Source organism: Ranitomeya imitator, chromosome 6 (genome assembly GCF_032444005.1).
Source record: "Ranitomeya imitator isolate aRanImi1 chromosome 6, aRanImi1.pri, whole genome shotgun sequence".
NCBI lineage: Eukaryota > Metazoa > Chordata > Amphibia > Anura > Dendrobatidae > Ranitomeya > Ranitomeya imitator.
The window spans coordinates 538,381,912-538,405,930 of record NC_091287.1 but is presented as its reverse complement, the minus strand read 5'-3'; the positions used below and the strand labels follow the sequence as shown (position 1 = coordinate 538,405,930).

At 50.1% G+C, this 24,019-nt stretch overlaps 1 protein-coding gene and 1 long non-coding RNA gene across 2 annotated transcripts in view; both read left to right on the top strand.

Moving 5' to 3' along the window:
* Positions 1–493, top strand: part of TMEM71 (transmembrane protein 71) — a 42,614-nt gene extending 42,121 nt beyond the window's left edge. Inside the window, exon 5 of the mRNA XM_069732366.1 lies at positions 334–493. Coding sequence (XP_069588467.1) covers positions 334–493 — 160 coding nt within the window. The remainder of the gene's footprint in view (positions 1–333) is intronic.
* A 2,159-nt stretch (positions 494–2,652) lies between these two features.
* LOC138641519 (uncharacterized) overlaps positions 2,653–24,019 on the top strand; it is a 28,293-nt gene continuing 6,926 nt past the window's right edge. The window contains exon 1 of the long non-coding RNA XR_011313896.1: positions 2,653–3,228. This is a non-coding gene — a long non-coding RNA (uncharacterized lncRNA). The remainder of the gene's footprint in view (positions 3,229–24,019) is intronic.

Sequence of the window (24,019 nt, the reverse complement as noted above, 5' to 3'; positions counted from 1 at the left end):
GAAAAGAAAAATAACGGCGGCCACAATAGTGTACAGAGAAAATAACAAGTAGATGATTGACTTTGAAATATGCGCAGCTAAAAAAAAAAAAATAATTGCCCCCCCCCAAAAAAAATCTCAAAACAGGAAAAAAAACTAGAGAAAAAATTGGCGCAGCTGCAATAATGAAGCAGGCTCAGCAACTTTGATTTTGTGGAAAAAAGTCATCAAACTGAATGCGCCAATGAAAAAAAAAGTCACTGAAAATTAATGATGAATTGGAACATTGGATTTTATCTGGACAAATCCACAGAAAATCTTCAGCGTATGAATTTACTCCTATTGTCCTTTCAGGATTTTTAGGAAGCGACGAAGACCCTCGGTACAAAGACGTCTCGATCTCCCCAATCATGGACACTGCGACGACATGGAGGCTTCCTGTTCTGAAGACCAAAATGACATTGAACCTCTTGTGGTCGAGCAGCTCTACAGCACCGGTACTATACTTGGATGATTATTAATGACTATTATTATTTTATTACTATATTTATACGGGTAATGTTATTATTTTCATTATTTGTTATTATTAATTTAATGATGTATTATTCTTATTGTATTATTATTATTATATTTGTATTATTTTATACATTTTTTTTACAATTATTGTTGTTGCGGTTAATATTTTATTAATATAGTAATAATGATTATTTATGTATTGTATTTAAACTTTTAAATAATAATAATAGGACAGCCACTATCATATCTATCATATCTGAGCTCATTTTCCTCAGCAGTGTCCAGGGCGCTGACATTAGGGTCTAAAAAAAAAAAAGCTGTGAAAGTTTCTATTCCCTTGTTGTGATCATGTTCTTGGGTCACATTTGCTAATTTTTTTTACATGTTTTAATTTGTTCTACCGGATTCGGAGTCAGATACCGACCGAGCGTCATCTGGATATTCCCGGCTCATGGATGACGGTAGGAGATGGGAAGGCTCCGATTGTATAATCCATGTCCACCAAATAATAGGTTTTTGTTTGTATATATATATATATATATATATATATATATATATATATATATATATATATATATATATATATATATATATATATATATTGTAGCATGGCTAAAGGGTGTGTAGTCGACGGGAGTTATGTGCCACGTAGGTGGCTTGTCGCTGTGATGTAGCCCGGAATATTTCTTTATTGCACATAGCCATGTATATATGTGTGTTGTAGGACCTGTGGTGATGTCAGACCACATGTCTAATCATGTGATGGGATACTGGGTGGGGTTAGCTCTATATAAGACTGGCTAATGCTTTACACAGCAGATATGTGTAGAGGTGGAACCCTCCTGAGTGTGTTAAGGCTCCAGGACTGAGCCTGAAGGACTGGACACTTGTTTTCTTGCCTGAGCCAGAGGCTATTTGTTTTCTGTTATTTTTACCAAATGGTTTATGATGCAATAAACCTTTGTGAACTTTTAAAGGAACGTGCCTCCTGAGTGTCAGCCGTTGCACCTGAGTGAGTGAAATCCCTACAATATAAATATATGTATTTTTACAGCTCCCCTTTAGGGACTTGAACCTGTAATATTGCAGTGTTTTGTAAAATTACCGATTTCCTATGGAGCGCTGCCAAACATGGCCGACATGCGGACCTCCGGTTGGCCCCATAGCTGCCATGACAATACCATCATGTTTCGGAGTGGGAATGGGTTTGGAAGGGACCCTGGGTCCCAGCGCTTGCCTGGATTGCCAGGTGTTGTCATTGGCCCTGGACTTGAGACCATTCCTGTCTAGGACACATGGACATCACCATAGAGGGTCCCTTTCTATGCACAGGAGTGAGGAGCCCTATAATTAGCACCAACAATGGAGCTTCAGGTGTTCAACTAAATGGCTGCCATACAATACGACATTTATGGCCATCTGTTTTCTGGTGGCATGCGATGCCCCAAATGCCCCTCTCCACATACAAATGACGCCAGTATCATAAATAACACATTGTGGGTGGGGACCCTGGGACCGATTTTGCATTGGACATTCAAGTTATTCTTCTGGTCGAAGTCACCATGACAGAAGAGAATAGTAAACTTAAAAAAAAAGGTTTATCAAATTAAGTTTTGGTTGGACTGGAGGTGACAGGGGCAGAGCGGATACAAGCAGAGTCAGAAATATAGTTAATGGAAATTTAGAGGGGGAGAAAAAATTTGTAAGGAATGGGAGGAAGTGTGATGCTACAAAATAAGCAGGGGCGGGCTCCGACAACCTGATACTTATGGTTATTGAAGGAGGATGAACTATTGCAATTCATTTTGATATAAAATGTGTCTTTCTTTACATTGGGATGTGTCTTATAGCAGAAGTAACCAATGGTTCTTTAGAATAGTGTGTTCTGCCCCTGCCCCCGCAGTGCTTGACCATGCCCCCGCAGTCCTTGAGCCTGCCCCCGCAGTGCTTGACCATGCCCCCGCAGTGCTTGACCATGCCCCCGCAGTGCTTGACCATGCCCCCGCAGTGCTTGACCATGCCCCCGCAGTGCTTGACCATGCCCCCGCAGTGCTTGACCATGCCCCCGCAGTGCTTGACCATGCCCCCGCAGTGCTTGACCATGCCCCCGCAGTGCTTGACCATGCCCCCGCAGTGCTTGAGCCTGCCTCTGCAGTGCTTGACCATGCCCCCGCAGTGCTTGAGCCTGCCTCTGCAGTGCTTGACTCTGTAGATATGACGTGATGTGGATTTAGCAGCAGGTAAACCTAAGATGTATTGTGGTCCTTGGTTTCAGATATCACAATTGAAGGACTTAAAGGTTTATTCACAAGAAATTCAGCGTAGTTGTAGGACCCCCTTTGATCACTAATTTATCCCATATCATGTGGGTCCCGAGAACTTAGGCTCTGGAACCGACAGTCGCATGGACAATGAATGCAGCCGAGGCCGAGCATGCGCACATCTGCTCCATTTAGGATGGGGCTGCAGAGGTTTCAGAACTCTGATCTCAGGACCCCCAAAGATCAGCAAGTTATCCCCTATTCTATGGATAGATTGATTTTTTGGGGAATATATCTTTAATATGTTTGGATTTTAGATGTTTTAACCGCTTTTCACTCTCTGCAGAAAATGAGGCTCGGTGTCATTCAGGAAAATTGCCCAAGATTTTGCCTCAACCCAGCAATTCCTTGAAGAATGATGACAAGCCATCAACTCATATCTCGCCAGGAGCCCCCCATAAAGTGACTAATGGTAGGAACCTGCTTTTCATAATTCTGATATAGCATGTAGATTGGTGTAAGACTTGCCGTGATATTGGCCCCTTCCTTTCACAGCTGGTATTCGGTTTTGAACAATGTGGGTTGACATGGTGAAATATAAACGCAATTCCGAGGTTGTTTTTTGGGTTTTGCATTTATGGTGTTCAGTGTGTGATAAAAGTGACCCGGTGACATAATTCTCCAGGTCAGTGTGACTATGGGGGATGCCAAACTTATATATATATCGCTGATATTTTAGTAGTTAAAAAAATTCCAAACTTTAAAAAAAGGCTTCTGTTGGAATTCTTTGAGGACTGCAACTTTTTAATTTTGTAAATTGATTGACCTATACTTGTTTTTTTTGCGCAGTAAGCTGATTTTTTAGCAATTCATCAATACCAAATATGGTTAATTATATTATTTTTTCATTTTCTTTATTTTTCTATTGGGACATCCTACTTGCCTTCATCCTACTTACATGTGTGTCCTGTTTCTCTGTCTGATCAGGTCTGTGCCGCCGAGTCACGTTACCTGAACGGTGGAGTAGGGATCTGATGGTTCTCTGCTCCACCGTTGTGTTTAACTATGTCTGTGATAGTGTGACATACTCCCAGCCTCCCTGAGGCACTGGGACAGCTCCCCAAATTCAGGACTGGCTAGCTGGATCCAGGATGGTTGGGAGGTGTGCATCATTTACTGGCTATGTGACAGGGGCCCTGAACCCCGTTGTTAAAGGGATCATTGGGTTATATATATATATATATATATATATATATATATATATATATATATATATATATATATATATATATATATATATATATTCCCCTTGAAAAAGCGAATGCTGACAGCGGCAAAACGCGCGTCGGGGCACGTGCAGTGGGCTCCTCAGTCTTAGGTGAGACATACCCTCTTTTCATATTTACTCTTAGGAGCACCAGGCCAGGCACATACTGCGGCCTTATGTGTTAACACCGGTGGTCCTTTGCATTTACACACCCACAGGTCACCATAGGAGGTGGCTGGTGCCACAATGACCTGTACTGTTTATGTGGGTAGTGTTTGTTTGAGACATTATTAGGAGGGATTTTTCTTCACCTTATATATCATATATTTGTATTGATACAATGATATATGTATTACTATACTGAGGGCCACTTAGATCTGGTGTCTTTGTGTTTTAACACTTTCATCACTTTGCCTGTGTTTTTAATTGTTTGTATTTGTTTATAATAAAGTTGTTTGTTACTTTTATACAAAAACTCCTATTTTGTCTCCGGTGTTTCCATTTAGTCATTATGTGGAGGTATATGCATTGATAGTGACTAACTGTGGTCACAATATGAATCTGGAAAATGTTATATTAATTATACTGTGTGTGTGGGACTGCATTATACTATATGAGGGGGCTGTAATATACTCTATGAGGGGGCTTCAGTATACTCTGAGGGGGCTGCATTACACTACCAACGACCATGGGTGCATTATACTATACTGTATGTGGAGCGCCCCCAAGGGTCGTGGGGTACTCAGTACTGGGTCCTTCAGTTCTAGGTGGGGATGTCACGGTGGCTGACTCGGCCCGTGGCCCTCGGGATGTCCGTTGATGTAGTGGGGGAAAGGTTTTTAAAGGGATAATGTTCGTGACGCCACCTGTGGTATTCGGTCAGGGTGACCGACGCTGCTTAGGGGTCCGCTGGGGTGATGTTATGGCAGCTAGATGGTATACCTTCCCACAGGTGAAGTATGTCCCCAGGGCTTCCCAGAATGTAGATGGTGGATGGTGAGAGGCGCAGTGAATAACGACACAAGGTTGCAGTCTCTTTACCTTTACTGAAGGCTTCAGCATCCACAGTCCAGGGTAGGGACCACAGGGTAGGCAGAGTCCGGCCGGTCTGAAGGCAAATCCAGAGTCCCCTTATCCAGGTGGAATTCAATAGCCTTCCTCTAGCGCCTGGGCGTTGTAGTACCTCCATGCTGAGCAACTCGGTAAGGTCCTCACAACTATTGTAGATGTTAAGTCTCTTCCCTCTGTACCCCTGACGGATAGGACAAACCCGTATGACTGGTAGCCTGAGGGTTTTTATAGAGACCCTAGAGACGCCCCGGCCCCCACAAGTTGCCACCCTGCCTCCTGGGTATATGGTCGGACAGCCGACATGGAATCAACTGTCCTGCCAGTCTCTGAAGTAACGGCATAGAGATCCTTACTCCCTCGGTGTTCTGGCTACCGGTAGTGCGCTTCAGAAGGAGGCAGCCTGCTTCTAGCTGGTCTCCCACTGATGTTCCTCTCCTGTTGCTATGACTTCGTTGCTCACTCACTGCAACACAATTCCTTTTGTGTCCTTTCTTAGGATGCTGCCGCATGGGATGCAGGCGCAGCTCCGTGTACCTTCGTCTGGAGCTGGCTGGAACCCACTCCAACCAGCCTCTGCTAAACTCAGTCGGGACTCACTGACTACCTCCTACTCCTTCCAGTCAGCTTCTGTCTCACTTCCTAACCAACCCACCAGTTTTACCTAAGTGTGAGGAGTGCACTAATAGATAGAAGCATGGCTCCCCCTGGCGGACTGGAGTGTGAAGTGTGTTTTGTGGTTGTGATACCTGGACAGAAGATCTCCTTCATTGCCTTCAGACGTAACATCACTCCCCCTGGTGGAAGAATAACATTACTGCAATGAACCAGGACTCTGGGGCGCTGCACATGTACTATATGGGCCCTGCATTATACTGTATCGAGAACTTTCTGTACCAATCATTCTTCCTTAGCCAGAATAAGGGTAGGTGCACACAGTCAGTAAATGATGCAAGGTTGGACATTGCGTACTATTGCAGCAGCCAGATGTTACAGCATAGTGGATGGGATTTTAAGAAATCCCATGCCCACTATGCGTGTACAGATGCCCGCAGCTCACCCGTGGAGACGGACATGTGGCGCGTCTTTCCAAACCGCACCATGACAATTTATCTTTATTTGTCGCTACAAGATAATTATCACCTGTACAATATATTGGACTCAGTGAATCCGCACACTTCAAAGAACACATGCAGATTCACCTGCATCCAAAGCCCTGTTAATTACTGTGTACCTACCCTAAAGAGGCCAGGAAACAAGCGTCGACGACTTCAATATTCTCGTTTAGCAGCCTGAAGTTGGGTCTTGTAAATACAACAGAAATGGTTCTGTGTGATGGTGCTATATGGTAGCATTTGGGGCCCCTCTGTAAACTTTTGCCCAGGGCCCGAATTTGTCTAATACTGGCCCTGACCAAAGCAGATAGTAAGCAAATTAGGAGATGAACGTGGACATAAAACCTGTGCTGCCGAGGATCCAATATTCGATAGGAAACCAGATGTGGTATGGATGCGGTTTTATTTCGAGGTGTACATACCTCTTCATCAGGACAAACCACAATATATATGATCAATTAATTTTTAGACATGAGAACATACCAGACATGAGATATAACAATATACATATACCCTAACAAAGGAAACTCTCCAAAAATTGTAGAGAGTGAATGTGAAACATAGAAAGTTTAAATATCCTTGTAATGATACGGATTGACCTCTAAAAATATATATTAGAGATTTGTTATGTCAAAAAGTACAAAATTATTTTTTTAGACCATAAATACACATAATCAACACAATAATAATGTGAGCAAATCCATACGCCAAATTATATAATGTAAAGCAGCTGAACCATGGAGCAACAGAGGGCATAGAATATAAGAGAACAGGTAGGGAGACCCCAGAAACCCGGGTCAAAAATTTATGTCACAGTATATATTACTGAGCATAAAATGAGGTAACCCCACAAAAAATTCCTAAAATGGGAGAAGAGGTAGTGACTAGTGTTGAGCGATACCTTCCGATATCGGAAAGTATCGGTATCGGTTTGGATCGGCCGATATTCAAAAAATATCGGATATCGCCGATACCGATACCCGATCCCAATGCAAGTCAATGGGACCAAAATATCGGAATTAAAATAAACCCTTTCTTTCCTTGTAGGTTCATTCTACATGAAGGAAAACAACTAAGAATAATGCCGGATGTATTTGGGGAGGTGGCGGAGACATTAAAGTCATAGAGGTTTATCCCAATCAAATAGAATAGCATGTTTTTTGTTTTTTTTTAAGACGTTCGGAGTGACAAAGATATTGACTATGTAAATTTTTTTTTTATTTTGTCAGATATTGATGTTTCACTATTCCACGCCCTTCCCCTTCTTTTTTTTCTTTTTTTTTTTCTTTTCCCACACTTTCATCTTCATCATCATCAGCATCTTTGACATCAACTTCTTCACCTTATTCATCTTCTTCTTCATCTTCTACCTATTTTTTTTTTTTTATTACATTCTTCATATTCATTTTATTCAACTATTATTATTCTTCTTATTCTACATATTCTTTTTATTCCACTGTTATTATTCTTCCTATTCTACTTCTTCATCATATTCTCATTTGTGACAGGCATTCCCGTAGTTGTTATCTATAAAAGTTTGAAGATTACACCTTCCGTTCTGCCAGTCACAAAAGTTACATTTGTCCGCGTTCAGTTTGGCCTGCAGCATCAGGCTTTATCCAGGGGCACCACGAGGAGGAACGGACTCACCCCCATACACTGCTTAGTCTTCTTCTGCATATAATTTAGATAATATCTTTTGCTCTGATATTAAGTCTTATGCTTAATGTTCTTCTGCTCTTTGTTCTGCAGCCTCTTGTTCTTCTGCTTCTCGGTCTTCCATGTTGTCGTCTCCAGGGTCGTCGTCTCCAGTGTCGTCATCTCCGCCGTCGTCGTCTCCGCCGTCGTCGTCGTCGTCATCGGGGTGGTCTTCCGTGTCGTCGTCATCGTGGTGGTCTTCCGGGTCGTCGACGTTAGGGTCTTCAACTTGGAAATGTAGCAGAAGGTACAAGAAGGCTGAGAAAATGCCAAGAACCAGCTGATGGAACTGGAACTCGGATGGCTACCCGAAGGTTCAAGAGCCTATGGAACTACCGAGGACCAGCTGACGTTACTGGAACCCGGTTACTAAGCAGGAGGTACCCGTGCTAAAAAGCACTACCAAGGACCGCCTGACGTTGACGGAACTCGGATACCCAGAAGGAGGCACCTAAGCCAAAGGCTCTGCCCGGAACCAGCTGACGTTACTGGAACCAGGATGGGGAGCAGAAGGTACAAGAGCAAAAGACACTGCCGAGAACCAGCTGACGGTACTGGAACCCGGATGGGTAGCCGAAGGTCCAAGAGCCAATGGAACTACCGAGGACCAGCTGACGTTACTGGAACCCGGTTACTAAGCAGGAGGTACCCGTGCCTGAAAGCACTACCAAGGACCACCTGACGTTGGTGGAACTTGGATACCCAGAAGGAGGCACCTAAGCCAAAGGCTCTGCCCGGAACCAGCTGACGGTACTGGAACCAGGATGGGGAGCAGAAGGTACAAGAGCAAAAGACACTGCCGAGAACCAGCTGACGGTGCTGGAACCAGGTGGTGGACCCGAAGGCCCACAGGAGAGGAGAGAACAGCTAGGCCGCGAGGCAGCCGCAGTTACCGAACCCCAACAGTCCTACAGGGGGAGCTGGGCCTACTGGCACTACATAACCAGCCTTGACTACCAGTTCACGCAGCCCACATAGGAAGCTCCTAAACTGGAGGCACCCTGGAGTTGGCTAACTCGACCGCACCACGACGGGGCAAGCATAGGCGTCTCAGTGAAGTTGACACAACCCGGAAACAGCTGACGGTGCTGAAACCAGGCTTGGCACGAGGGAGTACCTGTGACAAAAACACTGCCGAGAACCAGCTGGCGGTGCTGGAACCCGGATGCGTTGCCCCAGTGTGCAAGAGCCAATGGCACGACCGAGGACCAGCTGACGGTGCTGGAACCCGGTTACTAAGCTGTAGGTGCCCGCGCTTAAAAGCACTACCAAGGACCGCCTGGCGTTGGCGGAACTCGGATACCCAGGAGGAGGCACCTAAGCCAAAGGCTCGGCCCGGAACCAGCTGACGGTGCTGGAACCAGGTGGTGGACCCGAAGGTCCACAGGAGAGGAGAGAACAGCTAGGCCGCGAGGCAGCCGCAGTTACCGAACCCCAACAGTCCTACAGGGGGAGCTGGGCCTACTGGCACTACAGAACCAGCCTTGACTACCAGTTCACGCAGCCCACATAGGAAGCTCCTAAACTGGAGGCACCCTGGAGTTGGCTAACCCGACCGCACCACGACGAGGCAAGCATAGGTGTCTCAGTGAGCTTGACACAACCCGGAAACAGCTGACGGTGCTGAAACCAGGCTTGGCACGAGGGAGTACCTGTGACAAAAACACTGCCGAGAACCAGCTGGCGGTGCTGGAACCCGGATGCGTTGCCCCAGTGTGCAAGAGCCAATGGCACGACCGAGGACCAGCTGACGGTGCTGGAACCCGGTTACTAAGCTGTAGGTGCCCGCGCTTAAAAGCACTACCAAGGACCGCCTGGCGTTGGCGGAACTCGGATACCCAGGAGGAGGCACCTAAGCCAAAGGCTCGGCCCGGAACCAGCTGACGGTGCTGGAACCAGGTGGTGGACCCGAAGGTCCACAGGAGAGGAGAGAACAGCTAGGCCGCGAGGCAGCCGCAGTTACCGAACCCCAACAGTCCTACAGGGGGAGCTGGGCCTACTGGCACTACAGAACCAGCCTTGACTACCAGTTCACGCAGCCCACATAGGAAGCTCCTAAACTGGAGGCACCCTGGAGTTGGCTAACCCGACCGCACCACGACGAGGCAAGCATAGGTGTCTCAGTGAGCTTGACACAACCCGGAAACAGCTGACGGTGCTGAAACCAGGCTTGGCACGAGGGAGTACCTGTGACAAAAACACTGCCGAGAACCAGCTGGCGGTGCTGGAACCCGGATGCGTTGCCCCAGTGTGCAAGAGCCAATGGCACGACCGAGGACCAGCTGACGGTGCTGGAACCCGGTTACTAAGCTGTAGGTGCCCGCGCTTAAAAGCACTACCAAGGACCGCCTGGCGTTGGCGGAACTCGGATACCCAGGAGGAGGCACCTAAGCCAAAGGCTCGGCCCGGAACCAGCTGACGGTGCTGGAACCAGGTGGTGGACCCGAAGGTCCACAGGAGAGGAGAGAACAGCTAGGCCGCGAGGCAGCCGCAGTTACCGAACCCCAACAGTCCTACAGGGGGAGCTGGGCCTACTGGCACTACAGAACCAGCCTTGACTACCAGTTCACGCAGCCCACATAGGAAGCTCCTAAACTGGAGGCACCCTGGAGTTGGCTAACTCGACCGCACCACGACGGGGCAAGCATAGGCGTCTCAGTGAAGTTGACACAACCCGGAAACAGCTGACGGTGCTGAAACCAGGCTTGGCACGAGGGAGTACCTGTGACAAGAACACTGCCGAGAACCAGCTGGCGGTGCTGGAACCCGGATGCGTTGCCTTGCCTATTAAAGATTGTCTTCCTAGAGCCCCAACTAGCGGTGTTGGAGTAAAGGGTAAGCAGGGGGAGATGAGTGTAGGCCGAAGCCTGCACTGGAGGCAGCTTTGTGTCTGCGTTGCGTTTGCAGGACACTTTGCCGGCTACACACTGGGGGAACAGCTGGCGTTGCTGAACCCCACTAACACAATGGCGTGTGTTTTTCTCTGTGCAGCTAGCACTTGCGGGCAAAAACTAGCGATGTTAGAGCCCGTGTTGAAGCAGGAGGAGGAGGAGAGGAGCAGAGTGTAGGCCGAAGCTTAGTTGAACCAATTTCAAAGGAAACCTTTAACCCCCCCCTCAGGTGTTACAAAGTACAAGAGACACACCTTGTGCAGTATTAATGCTGCACAAGTGAAAGGTTGCTCTATTAATTTGTCTACTTGCACACGCTGAATGAAAGACATACACAATTTACCCCATTCTACAGTCAAACTGTAGTGGATGCGTGACTTGGTTTTTTGATGAGACGCAGCACAGGTGTCCAAAATAACGCCTTGGTGCTTGGAGCAGCTTCCTGAGCGTTGTTATTTGCTGTACAGGAGTCTGCGCTCTTGTGTTATCCCTTGGCAATGCCCTGTTAGCGCTGCCCATCTTATGACATCATTTCATGTTGGCCGGTGCGGTTAACGATGGCCATAAATCCCAGACCCACAGTGTCTTTTCATAAAGCCACACTGCGGTGCTGGGATTCGTGGCCTTGAGCAGTAAATATTTTGGCCGCTCACACACGTCCTTACACCTGCTTCAGACTGGGCGGCCTCTGCTGATCCCTTCTCGCATGCCGCGGCCATGAGGCTGCACAGTCTGAAGAAGGCTGAAGGAGATGAGTTAAGACAGGCGAAGATATGCACTGCTCGTGCCCATCAATCACACCCTCGCAGTCAAAATAATTAAGACAACGAGGAGCATTTTATTCAGGCAGGGCGGACGAACAGGCGCAAGTAGCCAACCAATGATGTCAGAAGACGGGAAGCGCTACCAAGGGGGGTGCTGCGTATCATTAGAAAGGAAAGTCACACCTCAGGGACAGTGGAATGGTCTCAAAGAGACACATTTTGTACGTGTTGAGTTCCACGTGGGCAAGGAGAAAACATCAGCCACCTTGTACAAATGCAGCAGTACTGCTGTACAAGGTGGCTGTTATACATAGAAACACCTGGGGGTGGGGGCCAGGCTCCCTTCAATTTCAGTTCATGTGCCTGCGTGGCGTTTGCAGGTCACGTTGCAAGCTGCACAGCAGGGGAACAGCTGGCGGTGCTGAACCCCACTAACACATTGGCTGGTGTTTTTCTCTGTGCAGCTAGCATTTCCGGGCAAAAACTAGCGGTGTTTGAGCCCAGGGTCAGCAGGAGGAGGAGGAGAGGAGCAAAGTGTAGGCCGAAGCCTGCACTGGTGGCAGCTTTTGGTCGGTTGTGCCAGCGTGGCTTGTGCTGGACACGATGCCGGCTACACAGCGGGGGAACAGCTGGCGTTGCTGAACCCCACTAACACATTGGCTGGTGTTTTTCTCTGTGCAGCTAGCATTTCCGGGCAAAAACTAGCGGTGTTTGAGCCCAGGGTCAGCAGGAGGAGGAGGAGAGGAGCAAAGTGTAGGCCGAAGCCTGCACTGGTGGCAGCTTTTGGTCGGTTGTGCCAGCGTGGCTTGTGCTGGACACGATGCCGGCTACACAGCGGGGGAACAGCTGGCGTTGCTGAACCCCACTAACACATTGGCTGGTGTTTTTCTCTGTGCAGCTAGCATTTCCGGGCAAAAACTAGCGGTGTTTGAGCCCAGGGTCAGCAGGAGGAGGAGGAGAGGAGCAAAGTGTAGGCCGAAGCCTGCACTGGTGGCAGCTTTTGGTCGGTTGTGCCAGCGTGGCTTGTGCTGGACACGATGCCGGCTACACAGCGGGGGAACAGCTGGCGTTGCTGAACCCCACTAACACATTGGCTGGTGTTTTTCTCTGTGCAGCTAGCATTTCCGGGCAAAAACTAGCGTTGTTAGAGCCCAGGGTCAGCAGGAGGAGGAGAGGAGCAGAGTGTAGGCCGAAGCCTAGTTGAACCAATTTCAAAGGTTACCTTTAACCCCCCCTCAGGTGTTACAAAGAACAAGAGCCACTCCTTCTGCAGCATTAATGCTGCACAAGTAAAAGGTTGCTCTATTAATTTGTCTACTTGCACAAGCTGAATGCAACACGTAGACTATTTAGCCCATTATACTGTTTAACAGTAGTGGAGGCGTGACTTGTCTTTTTAAAGAAAAGCAGCACAGGTGTCGAAAACAACACCTTTTTGCATGGGCGCAGCTTCCTGAGCGTTGTTAGTTGCTGTACAGGAGTCTGCGCTCTTGTGATCCTTTGGCCATGCGCTGTGAGCGCTTCCTGTCTTATGACCTCATTTCATGTTGGCCGTTGCGGTTAGCGATGGACATGAATCCCAGACCCACAGTGTGTTTTTAAAAAATCACACTGCGGTGCTGGAATTCGTGCCCTGGTGCAGTAAATATGTTTGCCGCTCACACATGTCCTTACACCTGCTTCACACTGGGCGGCCTCATCTGATCCCTTATCGCATGCCGCGGCCATGAGGCCACCTAGTCTGAAGAAGGCGGAAGGAGATGAGTAAACACAGGCAAACATATGCACTGCACATGCCCATCAATCACACCCTCGCTGTCCAAAAAAATAAGACACCGAGGGGCGTTGTTTCGAGCAGGGGAGATGCACAGGCGCAGCCAGCTAACCAATGATGTCAAAAGACGGGCAGCGCTAACAAGGGTGGTGCTGCGTGTCATTACAAAGGAAAGTCACACCTCAGGGACATTGTAATGGTCTCTAATGAGACACATTTTGTACGTGTTGAGTTCCACGTGGGCAAGGAGAAAAAGTCAGCCACCTCGTACAAATGCAGCAGTACTGCTGTACAAGGTGGCTGTTATACATAGAAACACCTGTGGGTGGGGGGCAGGCTCCCTTCAATTTCAGTTCATGTGCCTGCGTGGCGTTTGCAGGTCACGTTGCAAGCTACACAGCAGGGGAACAGCTGGCGTTGCTGAACCCCACTGACACATTGACTGGTGTTTTTCTCTGTGCAGATTGCATGTCCGGGCAAAAACTAGCGGTGTTAGAGCCCAGGGTCAGCAGGAGGAGGAGGAGAGGAGCAAAGTGTAGGCCGAAGCCTGCACTGGTGGCAGCTTTTGGTCGGTTGTGCCAGCGTGGCTTGTGCTGGACACGATGCCGGCTACACAGCGGGGGAACAGCTGGCGGTGCTGAACCACACTAACACATTGGCTGGTGTTTTTCTCTGTGCAGCTAGCATGTCCGGGCAGAAACTGGCGTTGTTTGAGCCCAGGGTCAGCAGGAGGAGGAGAGGAGCAAAGTGTAGGCCGAAGCCTGCACTGGTGGCAGCTTTTGTTCTGTTGTGCCAGCGTGGCTTGTGCTGGACACGTTGCCGACTACACAGCAGGGGAACAGCTGGCGGTGCTGAACCCCACTAACACATTGGCTGGTGTTTTTCTCTGTGCAGCTAGCATTTCCGGGCAAAAACTAGCGGTGTTTGAGCCCAGGGTCAGCAGGAGGAGTAGAGGAGCAGAGTGTAGGCCGAAGCCTAGTTGAACCAATTTCAAAGGTTACCTTTAACCCCCCCCTCAGGTGTTGCAAGGTACAAGAGCCACACCTTGAACAGCATTAATGATGCACAAGTCAAAGGTTGCTCTATTTAATTTTGCTCCTTGCACACGCTGAATTAAACACGTACACTATTTAGCCCATTATACTGTCAAACAGTTGTGGAGGCGTGACTTGTCTTTTTAACGAGACGCAGCACAGGTGTCAAAATTTGCACCTAGGTACTGGGCGCAGATTCCTGAGCGTTGTTATTTGCTGTACAGGAGTCTGCGCTCTTGTGTTATCCCTTGGCAATACCCTGTTAGTGCAGGCCGTCTCATGACCTCATTTCATGTTGGCCGGTGCGGTTAACGATGGCCATAAATCCCAGACCCACAGTGGCTTTTCCTAAAGTCACACTGCGGTGCTGGGATTCGTGGCCTTGTGCAGTAAATATGTTCGCCGCTCACACATGTCCTTACACCTGCTTCAGACTGGGCGGCCTCAGCTGATCCCTTATCGCATGCCGCGGCCATGAGGCCGCACAGTCAGAAGAAGGCGGAAGGAGGGGAGTGAAAACAGGGGAACATATGCACTGCTCGTGCCCATCAATCACACCCTCGCAGTCAAAATATATGAGACAACGGGGGGCGTTGTGTCGGGCAGGGGGGACGCACAGGCACAGCCAGCCAACCAATGATGTCAGGAGACGGGCAGCGCTAACAATGGGGGTGCTGCGTGTCATTACAAAGGAAAGTCACACCTCAGGGACATTGTAATGGTCTCTAATGAGACACATTTTGTACGTGTTGAGTTCCACGTGGGCAAGGAGAAAAAGTCAGCCACCTCGTACAAATGCAGCAGTACTGCTGTACAAGGTGGCTGATATACATAGAAACACCTGTGGGTGGGGGGCAGGCTCCCTTCAATTTCAGTTCATGTGCCTGCGTGGCGTTTGCAGGTCACGTTGCAAGCTACACAGCAGGGGAACAGCTGGCGTTGCTGAACCCCACTAACACATTGGCTGGTGTTTTTCTCTGTGCAGCTAGCATGTCCGGGCAGAAACTGGCGTTGTTTGAGCCCAGGGTCAGCAGGAGGAGGAGAGGAGCAAAGTGTAGGCCGAAGCCTGCACTGGTGGCAGCTTTTGGTCGGTTGTGCCAGCGTGGCTTGTGCTGGACACGATGCCGGCTACACAGCGGGGGAACAGCAGGCGGTGCTGAACCCCACTAACACATTGGCTGGTGTTTTTCTCTGTGCAGCTAGCATGTCCGGGCAGAAACTGGCGTTGTTTGAGCCCAGGGTCAGCAGGAGGAGGAGAGGAGCAAAGTGTAGGCCGAAGCCTGCACTGGTGGCAGCTTTTGGTCGGTTGTGCCAGCGTGGCTTGTGCTGGACACGTTGCCGACTACACAGCAGGGGAACAGCTGGCGGTGCTGAACCCCACTAACACATTGGCTGGTGTTTTTCTCTGTGCAGCTAGCATTTCCGGGCAAAAACTAGCGGTGTTTGAGCCCAGGGTCAGCAGGAGGAGTAGAGGAGCAGAGTGTAGGCCGAAGCCTAGTTGAACCAATTTCAAAGGTTACCTTTAACCCCCCCCTCAGGTGTTGCAAGGTACAAGAGCCACACCTTGTGCAGCATTAATGCTGCACAAGTAAAAGGTTGCTCTATTTGTTTTGCTCCTTGCACACGCTGACTAAAACACGTACACTATTTAGCCCATTATACTGTCAAACAGTTGTGGAGGCGTGACTTGTCTTTTTAACGAGACGCAGCACAGGTGTCAAAATTTGCACCTAGGTACTGGGCGCAGATTCCTGAGCGTTGTTATTTGCTGTACAGGAGTCTGCGCTATTGTGATCCCTTGGCCATGCGCTGTGAGCGCTTCCTGTCTTCTGACCTCATTTCATGTCGGCCGTTGCGGTTAGCGATGGACATGAATCCCAGACCCACAGTGTGTTTTCAAAAAATCACACTGCGTGGCTGGGATTCGTGGCCTTGTGCAGTAAATAGGTTTGCCGCTTACACATGTCCTTACACCTGCTCCAGACTGGGCGGCCTCAGCTGATCCCTTATCGCCTACCACGGCCAGGAGGCCGCACAGTCTGAAGAAGGCGGAAGGAGATGAGTTAAGACAGGCGAACATATGCACTGCTCGTGCCCATAAACCACACCCTCGCTGACAAAATAAATATGACAACGAGGGGCGTTGTTTCTAGCAGGGCGGATGCACAGGCGCAGCCAGCTAACCATGATGACAAAAGACGGGAAACGCTACCAAGGGGGGTGCTGCGTATCATTACAAAGGAAAGTCACACCTCAGGGACAGTGGAATGGTCTCAATGAGACACATTTTGTACGTGTTGAGTTCCACGTGGGCAAGGAGAAAAAGTCAGCCACCTTGTACAAATGCAGCAGTACTGCTGTACTAGGTGGCTGTTATACATAGAAACACCTGGGGGGGTGGGGCCAGGTTCCCTTTTAATTTCAGTTCCTGTGCCTGCATGGCGTTTGCAGGTCACGTTGCCGGCTACACAGCAGGGGAACAGCTGGCGTTGCTGAACCCCACTAACACATTGGCTGGTGTTTTTCTCTGTGCAGCTAGCACTTCCGGGCAAAAACTAGCGGTGTTTGAGCCCAGGGTCAGCAGGAGGAGGAGAGGAGCAGAGTGTAGGCCGAAGCCTGCACTGGTGGCAGCTTTTGTTCTGTTGTGCCAGCGTGGCTTGTGCTGGACACGTTGCCGACTACACAGCAGGGGAACAGCTGGCGGTGCTGAACCCCACTGACACATCACCTAGTGTTTTTTTCTGTGTAGACAACACTTCCAGGTGGCAACTGACAGTGTTGAAACCCAGGGAATCAAAGAGGAGCAGAGTGTAGGCCGAAGCCTGCAGTGGAGCAAGTTGAAAGGGAACCTTTAACCCCCCCCCCCCAGGCATTTGTTGCTGAAAGAGCCATCTTGTACAGCAGTAATACTGCACATGGAAAATGGTGGCTCCGAAAATTATGCTCCTTGCAAACGCTGAAGTACACACTCATATAATGTGTCCCCTCACACCGTCAAACCATCCCGGAAGTGGGACTTTCCTTTGTAATGTGACACAGCACAGCCGTCATTCCAACCCCCTTGGTGCCGGGCACCACCTCCTCAACGTTGTTTGGTTCTGTCACGGAGCCCGCACTGTAATGTTATCCCTTGGCCATGCACAGTTAGCGGTGCCCGTCTTCTGACATCATGTAGGTGTCAGGCTGGCAGTGCCTGTGCGTCCAAGCTGCCCGAGATCCAACCTTGCAGTGTCATCTAATGTAGTCCCACTGCGGGCCAGGGATCCATGGGCATGCGCAGTGCATATCATCGCCTCTCACTCACCTCCTTCCTGCTTCTTCAGACTGTGCGGCGTCACGGCCGTGGCATGCTATTAGGGATCAGCTGACGCCGCCTAGTCTGAAGAAGCGTGAAGAAGGGGAGTGAGAGGCTAGTATATGCACTGCGCATGGCCATGGATACCAGGCCCACTGTGGGATCACATTAGACGACACTGCGAGGTGTGATTTCGGGCAGCGTGGACGCACAGGCGCAGCCAGGACGACAACAAATGATGTCAGAGGACGGGCAGCGCAAACTGTGCATGGCCAAGGGATAACATAACAGCGCAGGGTCCATGACGGAATCAAACAACGCTAAGGAGGCAGCGCACGGTGCCAAGGGGGTAGCAATGACGGCTGTGCTGTGTCACATTACAAAGGAAAGTCCCACCTCCGGGACGGTTGGACGGTGTGAGGGGACACATTACATGAGTGTGTAGTTCAGCGTTTGCAAGGAGCATAATTTCAAGAGCGACCTTTCCCTTGTGCAGTATTAGTGCTGCACATGGTGGCTCTTTCAGTAACAAACGCCTAGGGGGGGGGGGGGGACAGGTCCCCTTACATTTTAGTTGTGCCAGCGTGGCGGTCGCATGACACGTTGCCGGATACACAGCTGGGGATCAGCTGACGTTACTGAACCCCAATAACAGAGGAGCGACTGTTGACTGTGCACACAGCACTTCCAGGCACCAACTGGCGGTGTTAGAGCCCAGGGACAGCAGGAGGAGCAGATTGGAGGTATTGCCGCACACACAGCTGGGGATCAGCTGACGTTACTGAACCCCAATAACAGAGGAGCGACTGTTGACTGTGCACACAGCACTTCCAGGCACCAACTGGCGGTGTTAGAGCCCAGGGACAGCAGGAGGAGCAGAGGAACAGAGTGTAGGCCGAAGCCTGATTGGAGCAAGTTGAAAGGAAACCTTTAACCCCCCCCCCCAAGACGTTTGTAGCTGAAAGAGCCATGTTGTGCAGCACTAAGGATGCAAAAGGAAAAGGTTGCTCTTTTAATTATGCTCCTTGCAAACACCGAAGTAAACACTAAAAATGTGTCCCTTTATACCGTTAAACCGTTCCGGAGGTGCGAATTTCCTTCGTAATGGGACACAGCACAGCTGTCATTCCTATCCCCTTGATGCCGTGCGCTGCCTCCTCAGCGTTGTTTTAAGCTGCCACGGAGCCTGCGCTGTTCTGTTAGCCCTTGGCCATGCCCAATTAGCGCTGCCTGTCTTCTGACATAATTTGGTGTCAGGCTGTCAGTGCCTGTGCGTCCACGCTGCTCCAGATCCCACCTCGCAGTCTCATCTAACGTAATCCCACTGCGGGCCTTGGAACCATGGGCATGCACAGTGCATAACCTCGACTCTCACTCCCCTCCTTCCCTCTTCTTCAGACTGTGCGGTGTCACGGCCGTGGCATGCTAGGGATCAGCTGACGGCGCACAGTCTAAAGAAGGCGGAGGGAAATGAGCGAGAGCCCGAGGGGAAGATATGCACTGCGCATGCCCATGGATCCCAGGCCCGCAGTGTGACTCAATCAGAAGACACTGCGAGGCGGGATCTCGGGCACCGCGGCCGCACAGGCGCAGCCAGCCTGACACCAAATTATGTCAGAAGACAGGCAGCGCAAATAGGGCATGCCCAAGGGATAACAGAACAGCACAGGCTCCGTGACAGCTTAAAACAACGCTGAGGAGGCAGCGCATGGCACCAAGGGGGTAGGAATGACGGCTGTGCTGCGTCACATTACGAAGGAAAGTCCCAGCTCCGGGACGGTATAACGGTATCAGTGAACACATTTTATAAGTGTTAAGTTCTGCGTGTGCAAAGAGCTAAAAAAAAAGAGCTACCTTTTCCTTGTGCAGCATTACTGCTGCACAAGATGGCTCTTTCAGTAACAAACGACGGGGGGGGGGGGGGGGACAGGTTCCCTTACATTTAGGTTGTTGTGCCAGCGTGGCGGTCGCAGGACACATTGCCGGCTACACAGCTGGGGATCAGCTGACGTTACTGAAACCCAATAACACTGGGTCGTATGTTTTTACTGTGCAGCCTGCACTTCTGAGCCGCAACTGGCGGTGTTGGAGCCCAGGAATAGCAGTTCAGGTGGTAGAAAGATGAACACAGCAGGAGACCTGGATGACACCCAATTACTTAATCAGGCAGAGGAGTGGCAAATTCCTGCGAGATCCAGGCCTGGTTCATTTTCAGGAAAGTAAGCCGGTCAACGTTATCGGAGGATAGTCGCATGCGACGGTCTGTTAGTACACCACCTGCGGCACTAAAGACACGTTCCGATAAGACACTAGCCGCAGGGCAAGCCAGCACCTCCAATGCATACTGGCTTAGCTCTGGCCATGTATCCAGCTTAGAGACCCAAAACTTGAACGGGGAAGAGCCGTCTGGGAGTACAGTAAGAGGGCAAGCCATGTAGTCTGTCACCATCTGACGGAACCGTTGCCTCCTGCTGACTGGAGCCGCCGGTGATGGTGTAGACATTTGGGGCGGGCACACAAAAGTGTGCCAGAGTTGTGCCATACTGGGCTTGCCTTGGGCAGAGGCACTGCTTCTGCTCCCTCTTTGGGCAGAGCCTCCCCCACTGCCTCGACGCACTGAGCTGCTTTGTAAAGCACTAGCAGCACTCCTCTCAGTTGGACAGGAGAAGATGATGGAATTCACCAGTGTGTCGTGGTACTCCCGCAATTTACGCTCCCGGGTCAACGCAGGGATGAGGTTTTGGACGTTGTCCCGGTAGCGAGGATCGAGGAGGGTGAACACCCAATAATCAGGCATGTTGAGAATGTGGTCGATGCGGCGGTCGTTTCTCAGGCACTGCAGCATGAAATCCACCATGTGCTGCAGAGTGCCAACCGGCCCAGAAACGCTGTCCCCTGCTTGAGACATGATCTCTGCCCGCTCGTCATCACCCCACCCTCGCTGTACACACTGACCACTGGACAATTGTGTCGCTCCCTCCTCTGGACGGAGCTCTTCCTCCTCCATTGACTCCTCCTCATCCTCCTCACAAATTGGCCCCTGCGTACCCCTTTGTGAGGAACCACGTGGCGCTGACTCTCCAGAAGCTGATGGAAAAGGTGACTCCTCATCCTCCACCTCTTCCACCACATCATCCCTTAACCCTTGCAAAGTTTGCTGAAGCAGGCAGATAAGGGGGACAGTCATGCTGACTAGTGCATCATCTGCACTTGCCATCCGCGTGGAATAATCAAAAGGACGCAAAACCTGGCAGACGTCCTTCATAGTGGCCCACTCTGTGGTTGTGAAGTCTGATCGGCGCTGACTGCGACTTCTTTGCGCCTGATGCAGCTGGTACTCCATAACTGCTTGCTGCTGCTCACACAACCGCTCCAACATATGTAACGTGGAATTCCACCGGGTAGGTAGGTCACATATGATGCGGTGTTCCGGAAGGCGGAATCGGCGCTGCAGAGCAGCAATGCGGGATCTGGCCAAGCTGGAACGCCGCAAGTGAGCACACTCTAGGCGGACCTTGTGCAGCAGGGCATCAAGATCCGGATAGTCCCTCAGAAAACTCTGCACAACCAAATTGAGCACATGTGCCAGACATGGGATGTGAGTGAGGTTGCCAAGGGCCAAAGCTGCCACCAGATTTCGGCCATTGTCACACACTACCATGCCTGGCTGGAGATTCGCTGGCAGTAACCACACATCGCTCTCCTGCTTTATGGCATTCCAGAGCTCCTGCGCTGTGTGGCTTCGATGCCCCAATGAAACTAGTTTCAAGACGGCCTGCTGACGTTTGGCCACGGCTGTGCTCATGTCGGTCATAGGTAAACGTTCACGGGTCCATGTGGGGGTGGACTGTGACGGATCCTGCAGAGAGGAATCAGAGGAACTGGTGTAAGAGGAGGAGTCGATGCGTACAGACTGGATTCCTGCAATCCTTGGAGTGGGCAGGACACGTCCTGCGCCACTCGCACGATCTGTACCTGGCTCAACAACATTAACCCAATGGGCAGTGAGGGAAACATATCGCCCCTGTCCATGCTGACTGGTCCACGCATCGGTGGTGAGGTGGACCTTGCTACTGACGGCGTTCAGTAGCGCATGTTTTATGTTTGCCTCAACATGCCTGTGCAGGGCAGGGACAGCCTGCCTGCTGAAGTAAAAGCGGCTGGGCACCTTGTACTGTGGGACTGCCAATGCCATCAAGTCACGGAAGCTGTCAGTCTCCACCAGCCTGAACGAGAGCATTTCCAGGGACAACAGTTTGGCAATGCCTGCATTCAGAGCCTGTGCTCGGGGGTGGTTGGCCGAGAATGCCCGCCTTTTCTCCCATGCCTGTACTACCGATGGCTGTAGAGTAGACTGGGAGTGTGAGGATGACTGGGAAGGTGGTGCTGTGGGTGGAATTACACAAGGTCTCTGGGAGGAAGCCAAACCAGCTGTGCGTGAGCTGGAGGAAGAGGCAACACGAGCTGAAGAGGTGGTAGCTGCCGCTGTTGGTTGGCCTACATCTTCAGTGTGTTTCTGTAACTCCACCGCGTGCCTGGTCCGCACATGTTTCCACATATTTGTGGTATTGAGGTTGCTGACATTTTTCCCTCTTTTTACTTTATGATGACACAGCTTGCATTTGACAAAACAAATGTCATCTGCAACTGTGTCAAAAAAGGACCAGGCACTGCAAGTCTTGGGAGCGCCCTTTTTGGCTTTGGAAAGAGACAGGCTCCTAACGGGTGCCAAAGTGGAGGCTACAGGCTCCGCAGTCTTCCCCCTCCCTCTCCCTCTTTGGCCCGTAAGAGGAAGCTCTTCCTCTGAGCTGCTCCCACCACCTTCCTGTTCCTAACGCCACGATGGGTCAAGGACCTCATCATCTCCACTACCCTCTGCCACCAACTGCTCCTCCTGGGTAGTCTCAGCAGCACAGTACGCACGAGAAAGCGGCACCTGAGTTTCATCATCAGATGCGTACTGCGCTGTGGTCACCGGAGGCACTGGCCCACCTGCCTCTTCAGAGTCAGAGAGAAAAAGGTGTTGGGCATCACTGCACACTGCCTCTTCTTCCATTTCTCCAATGCTGCTTGGCTGGCCCCCTGTTTCCAAGCCAAGAGATTCAGAGAACAGAAGTAGAGACGGCTCCTGTCCTGGGCTCTCTGACTGCCTGGCCAATTTGGCAGGTGGTGAAGAGACAGATGGCTGCTCTCCAGTGCTCTGTGCCTGAGAGGATGTGGCACTAACTGAAGTCGATGCCGAGGCGTTAGCTGCCATCCACCCGACAACGGCTTCAATTTGGTCTTCACGCAGCAGCGGTGCACGGCGCTCTCCGACAAAGCTGCGCATGAAGGACTGTTCCCTGCTGAAACTGAGTGACGACGAGTCACCGGCGCCCGCAGCAGGCACAGAATCACCACGTCCTCTCCCTGCTCCTCTCCCTGCTCCGCGCCCACGCCCACGTGCCTTACTCCCTGCCCTCTTCATCTTGGTTGACAGATAAAGATAAGCAGAAAAGTACTAAGGCCTTAGTGTGCTTATTCCTGTAATGCTCCTCCTAACAGGTGTAAGAAACACTAATGTTGTAAATTGTGGACTAAACTTTATTATTTTTCAAATGTGGCCTACACAAGTGTAAGTTGTGTTTGGTGAACTTAACCTTTTTTTTGGTGCAGATCGGGCTACAGAGCTAGTTTAAATCACACGGAGACCGTGCAGACAGCCGTAAACGGCGCTACAAGGCCAAGAAACCCTCCTCTAGGTTATCCTATATAGTGTTTTTCCACTATTTAGCTGGATACAAGTGGAAAGACACTAATAGGAATTTTTTTTTTCAAATTTTAAACTGGCTGCACTATTTGAAAAAAAGGAAATTGTTTTTCAAGGTATGAGGCAGTAACGCACCCTGAGCTGAATCCAACCGGCTATGGCTGCACACAGACTACAGGGCGAGCTGGGCTCACACGGAGACCGTGCAGACAGCCGTAAACGGCGCTGCAAGGCCAAAAAACCCTCCTCTAGGTTATCCTATATAGTGTTTTTCCACTATTTAGCTGGATACGAGTGGAAAGACACTAATAGGAATTTTTTTTTTCAAATTTTAAACAGGCTGCACTATTTGAAAAAAAGGAAAATTTTTCTCAAGGTATGAGCCAGTAACGAACCCTGAGCTGAATCCAACCGGCTATGGCTGCACACAGACTACAGGGCGAGCTGGGCTCACACGGAGACCGTGCAGACAGCCGTAAACGGCGCTGCAAGGCCAAAAAACCCTCCTCTAGGTTATCCTATATAGTGTTTTTCCACTATTTAGCTGGATACGAGTGGAAAGACACTAATAGGAATTTTTTTTTTCAAATTTTAAACAGGCTGCACTA